Below are 6,072 nucleotides of genomic sequence, written 5' to 3' on the forward strand. Positions count from 1 at the left end.
GCTAAAACTAGAGACTAAAAACTACAATATAAGAGTAATATCCAATTGCATCAAAGTCTAATGAAAAAAAGAAGTAAAATGGTCTATTTATACTATTACATTTAATGGACAAAAATGCCCTTAATGAGGGACGGAATTTGGGGCGCCTCTTGAGTGTTGTTTTGGAGTGCATAATGACTTTAATGCCCTTCACTTGGGGTGCCTCTTGAGTGTATAAGTTTCTTTTCTTCCTTCTCTTGACCAAGGCTTCAAAATACTCCAAAAAGTCTTCAATTGCTTGCTAATTCCAAAGACTTGACCCTTTGACCATACTTTGTGCTTTTGATGCTCCTTGTGCTTGTATCAGGCTTTGTACTGAGAAGACAGTTTGTCATAAGTAACATAGTTTGCTAGATCATAAGGTACCTTCTTGGTCTTGCTAGGAGTGATAAAATCAACACAGGTGGGTTTTTTTCTCTGGTTGATTTCCTCTGATCCTAACATGCAGGTGCCTGAGATTCTATCATCTCAGCTATAAAAATCTCTTGTTGCACTTGCTGGTTAGGTAAGTCAAGAACCATTTGACTTCTAGTTGATCTTCTTTGATACACCTTAGTTATAGTGTGTGCAGGAGTAAGAACAACCTGCAATTGCTGCTCTTGCTGATTGGTTGAGTCAGGTACTCCTTGAGATATCACAGTTACTTGAATCTGCAGAGGTGTCACAACATCACCTACTAATGGACATTTATCCTCCAATGGAAATATATGAACAAGTGACTTATTTTGATTTTTGTTCACTTTAAATGGGCATATATCTTCCCTAAATAAAACATCTCTACACACAGATTTGGTAGATATGTCATAGAGCGTATCATTTTTATGTGTTGGATTACCCTTCAACACAGTGGTTCAAGCTCTAGGCATTGACTTGTCATACTCATTCAGCACTTTAGCATAGTAGAGACATCCCAACATTCTCAAGTGATCATAGTTGACTTTCTTACCATATAACTTCTCATAAGGAACTTGATAATCAATAGTTGAACTAGGTAACCGTTAATAATGTGTACTGCAGCTAACACATAATAACCCCAAAGATGTATGGGAATAACAGTCTGAAACTTGACTGCTCTTGTAACTTCTAGGATGTGGTGACTTCTAGGATGTGCCTGTACTTTCTCTCAGCAACACTATTTCGCTAAGGTGTATAAGCACATATTGTCTGAAGTATAATGCCATTTGTACTGAACAGGTTATTGCACATTGAGTTTACAAACTCAGATCCATCATCACTTCTTACTACTTTAACAACCTTAACAAAATGAGTTTTAACATATGTAAGAAACTGTTTGATATGAATGTACACATCAATCTTGAATTTAAGTAGAAAGACCCATGTAAATCTTGAGAAATCATCCACAACTGTCAAAAAATCTTTATTGCCATTCATAGTTGATATCATATAAGGGCTCCACATATCCATGTGCACAAGATCAAAACATGTAATTTGAATATTGCTTGAGAAAAAAAAAATCTAGCTTGTTTGCATAAGGACACACGTACATTTCCTTATTCTATCTTCTGTACTTTGAATATCAGAAGTAACTATTTTCTTTAGAGCATGAGTAGACATATGACCTAATCTTCTGTACCAAAGGTCTATGTCATTATTACTTCTTGTCAACATACCACCATTTGTCACTTTATTAGCTGCATGCTGTGAAATCTCATTGTCTTTCTGTCCAACTAGTAGATATAATCCTTCAGTAGGGTTACCAATCCCCCTCATCTATCCAGTGCAAAGATCCTGAAAGACACAGAAATCATGAAAAAAATTTACTGAGCATTGCCATTCTTTGGTCACTTGTGATACTGACAACAAATTGTATTGAAATTCTGGTATGTGGTATACATTAGTTACCACATTATCTTTTGATAAGCAACTACTTCCCACATGTGTTACTTTAGTAGTACCACCATTTGGCAAATACACCTCTCTTGGTGTGTCTAACTTGGTTGTAGAGTGTCCAAGGAGTAAATCTAAATCAGCTACCATGTGATTAGTAGCCCCGTATCTATAATCCATTCTCTAGACTAAACAAAAGCTGAGAAAACACTAATACCTGCATTAGAGGTGCTAGCAGCATTTGCTGATTCTCCTGTATGTAAGCCAGTTTTGATGTTATTAATCATTCTCAAGATTTGCTCATATTGCTCTTTAGTGAATAGCACACTTCCCATTTGATTGATTTAATTCATCTGCACATCAGAACCAACTTGAATTCTTGTATCATGAGACTGAAAACCTTGCCTTGCATGTTGATTACATAATCCCAGACCATGATGACTGAGCTGTGTATCAAGGGACACATTATAAGTTGCATTGCTACTTTCCATCTTAGCTTTCTTCTTGAACTAGTGATCATTTGGATAACCAACAAGTTTCCAGTAAGTCTCTCTAGTATGTCTTTTCGATTTGTAGAAATCACATTGAAGGTTTAATTCTTCTTAAACTTCTGAAGATTACTCCCACCATTTCTATGTCTTGTGTACATTGCCAACTCACAGTTATTTCCAGACATAACAACAAGACTAGTTCCCGAGATCCCAGCATGAATTGTTGTAGCTTATGACTTTCATCACTTATGACCATGGCATATGCTTGATTTACATAAGGAAGAGGGGTCATGAGGAAAACTTGGTTTCTTGCATATGTGTACGATTCATTTAATCCCATCAAAAATTGAAATAGTTTTAGTTTTTGCAGATGAAGCACATACTCTTTGGACTTGTCACAATCACATCCAAGTGCAGGCACTAGGGCCTCAAATTCTTCGTACAAGTCTTTCAATTTTGAGAAATAAGAAGACATGCATTCTCTTAAGAAAGAGTTGCAATTTCTTTGTGTAAATTGAAAGTATTGTGCGCGTTGGGCACAATACTTGCTCTGGCAACGGTATTTCTCCATACATTTCATTTGAAACACTAAATGAAACCAAAGAAATTTTTCTCCCTCTCACAACATCATAGTTTCCAACAGCAACGATACAATGAAACGCCTCATGTACTGCTGGCAAAGAAGGAGTATCGAACAACAAACTCCGAGGGGAAGGAGGATGTTTATCAATATTTCTCCAGCGACCATCTTTCAACGCGAGAATTTGAGTAGATGCGCTATTAATTTTAAGGATCTTATAGTCACCACAAGTTGAGTCATAACCCAATCCCAAACGAAAATATTCGACCTCTGGCATATCTGGAAGTACTATCGATTCTCTTGTGGAGGGGTTCCATAGCAAGTGTATGAGGCGTCTATCATGATAATTATCAATAACCTGGATGATAATCAAGGATCACAACAACAAAGAAGGCCGCAACCCCATGGTATAAAGCCTGTAGGGTAATCAAGCTCCTGTACATCCTCATTCAGCGGATCTGACCCCGACGATAAATGACAACAATACATTGGAGATATACCCTTTGGGTATATTTCACTAGTCACAAATCTTTGGGAATTTTTGTCATTCTTGGCACGACTGAGTTGCTTCATTTTGAAGTATGGTTCCGAGATCAATGCATTCCAAAATTTTGAAACACATTTGAAACGGAGAAAAGACCGAAGAGGTAACCATTTGAGGATGTCCATAAGTATTTCCGTTCCCATGGCCTAAAAAGAAAAAGGAAAATTCAATCAGACAATATTTTTCAAAAGCATTAAAATCAGTGTTTTAAAAGGCGAACTGAGGTGCGGGAAAAGAAAATGCAATCAGACAATATTTTTCAAAAGTATTCAAATCAGTGTTTCAAAAGGCGGTCTGAGGCGCGCCTTGGGGAGAGCAAAGATAAAAACGCACCGAGGCACGGTGGGGAGGCAAAAGTCTCAAAAGGCGAACGCCTAAGCATGAGGCGCGCCTTTATTCTTGGGCGTAAGCCTTGAAATTTTTATAAATTAAAATTCTTAATCAAAAGTTAAAAAGAAAAAGTAAAATGTCAAACTTAGAGTATTTACTATTTAGCCCAACTATTTTTATTAAGATATTCCAAACAAAAATCTTTTATCTTCCAAACAAAAAAATTTCAATATCTTTGACTGTACTCTGTAGTTTACGCCTTCATGGTAGGTATCGAATTCGATGACACCGCTACAAGAAGGTAAACACTTTCTTCTTCCTTTCTCATTATTCAAGTTCCTTTATTTTCTAATTTCCATTAGTGTCTCATATTTTGTATTTTAAATTTTACTATTTTGTGCTGCTTCTAAAATACAAAAAGTGGTAAATAATGAAGTAACGAGAAAGTGGGTGCTCTTTGATCCAGAGTACTCTCTTAAACATCAGCTCATTATAACCATAAAACAGGTTTAATGAGTATAAAACTCACCTAAAAAACCACCCTTCACACGCATGATGTCCATGTAATATAATTGAACTAGCTTGAATTAATTGTAAGTAGTATTAAGTATTAACCAGTAAGCAATGAACTGCAATACTTCCCTTCAATTTTAATCCCAAACTAATCAGAATAATAAAGTTGGCACTTTGCTTATCATAAGAACCATGGTTCAGATATTTGCATAATATAGAGGGAAAGCTTAAAGAATACTTATCAAAGTTCCAGAAAGCAACCCCCCAAACCAAGGTCCCTCTACTAAAAGAAGAATTGAGGTGTAACATAGAAGCATCAATGCAAAGAGAACCGAGAATGCTTTGCAAATATATTCTTCCTTTAACCTAAGTTCGCCTCTATAACTAATCACAGTATAAGAAATCACCTAAAAAACAGCTTTTGATCTTCTTCTAGTGCAGAAGACATGAAACGAAATATAGAATAAAAAGGCAAACGCTCCAAAGGAAAAAGTCAGTACTCCCAACGAAACACAATTCATTTCCCACTTGGTGTTGGATGTTACGAATGATGCAAATGTCAACAAACATGGATACTAGCAATTAATTAACAAGAGTTTGTTGGTGGTGGACCAGTTGTAATTGTGGTTGTAGCACAATCATATTAATAAAAATCATATCAACAGACTACTAGCTCTAAGATTAAACAAGTTGGTTCAATCTTAACTATGAATACTTTTTTCACATTAACTATGATTTGTTTGATTTAAAAATTAAAGGATCCATGAGGCTCAAGCCTCATCGCCTCGAGGCAGGTAAAACGCCTCGCCTTAAGCTATAAAACCTATTCCAATATGAATTTGGCGAAACATACATACATGAATTAAATAAATACTAAATCCTAAACAACTTTGGTTTAGGGAAGGTAAGTAACAGGATTACAAGTCCCTCACCTGATCAACATCCTTGAGCTCCGGCTCCGTTTCTTCACTAGGATTGAACTCTTTATCGAACAGATTAGGCTTTTTGGTAATTGAAATCGATTTCTTCTGCTTTTTCTTTGATTCTATATCAGCTGATAATTCATTACATCTCTTCATCGCAATAATTTACTTGAGGGATAAAGCTTCGAGCTTTAATTGAATATATGGAGTATGGAGATGCTTGCTACGGTTTTCATTCTATAAGAGTTGCTCTATGTTCTCATTCCAATCCAAATTGGGATTGGGTGTTCTCATTCCAATCCAATTCCAACCCAAATTGGGATTGGGCCGCCTCGGGTCGCTTCCTCTTTTTTTTTTTTTTTTTTTTTTTGGTGAAGGGTCGCTTCCTCACTTTTCTACTTCTCTTTTCTTTATATTGTAAGATCATAGTCCGTGTCAGCACCGACCAACATTAAGATATTTATTTTTTTATTTTTATTTTAATATATTTAAATAAAAAACTTTAATAAAAGGATTGTATATGTTTTTTAGGATTCATTCAGAATTTAACATGAGTTCAACATATGTTATTTTAATGCGTATTTAGACAATTTAAGTTGTTAACTATTGTAATTTATAATATTTTTTATGTAATTTTTAAATTAATATACGTTAATTTTCTTGTTCAAATTTTTGTGGCATTGAAAGTCAATTATATTTTAAAAATAATTTAATTTTTTAATTATTGTGATTTATAATACTTTTCTTCTATTCCAATTTCAGTTATACTAATATAATTTCAAGAGTCAACCAAATATTTTATAT

At 35.0% G+C, this 6,072-nt stretch overlaps 1 protein-coding gene across 1 annotated transcript; it reads right to left on the reverse strand.

Moving 5' to 3' along the window:
* Positions 1 to 2,683: 2,683 nt before the first annotated feature.
* On the reverse strand, positions 2,684 to 5,655 carry LOC107861800 (F-box protein At2g40925). Its single transcript, XM_016707167.2, has 2 exons — positions 5,278 to 5,655; positions 2,684 to 3,648 (listed from the first exon to the last, which is right to left on the reverse strand). The coding sequence occupies exons 1-2, from the start codon at positions 5,422 to 5,424 to the stop codon at positions 3,328 to 3,330; spliced, it is 468 nt and encodes a 155-aa protein (XP_016562653.1). The 5' UTR covers positions 5,425 to 5,655; the 3' UTR covers positions 2,684 to 3,327.
* Positions 5,656 to 6,072: the final 417 nt, after the last annotated feature.

The sequence above is a fragment of the Capsicum annuum genome, chromosome 3 (assembly GCF_002878395.1).
Source record: "Capsicum annuum cultivar UCD-10X-F1 chromosome 3, UCD10Xv1.1, whole genome shotgun sequence".
Lineage (NCBI taxonomy): Eukaryota > Viridiplantae > Streptophyta > Magnoliopsida > Solanales > Solanaceae > Capsicum > Capsicum annuum.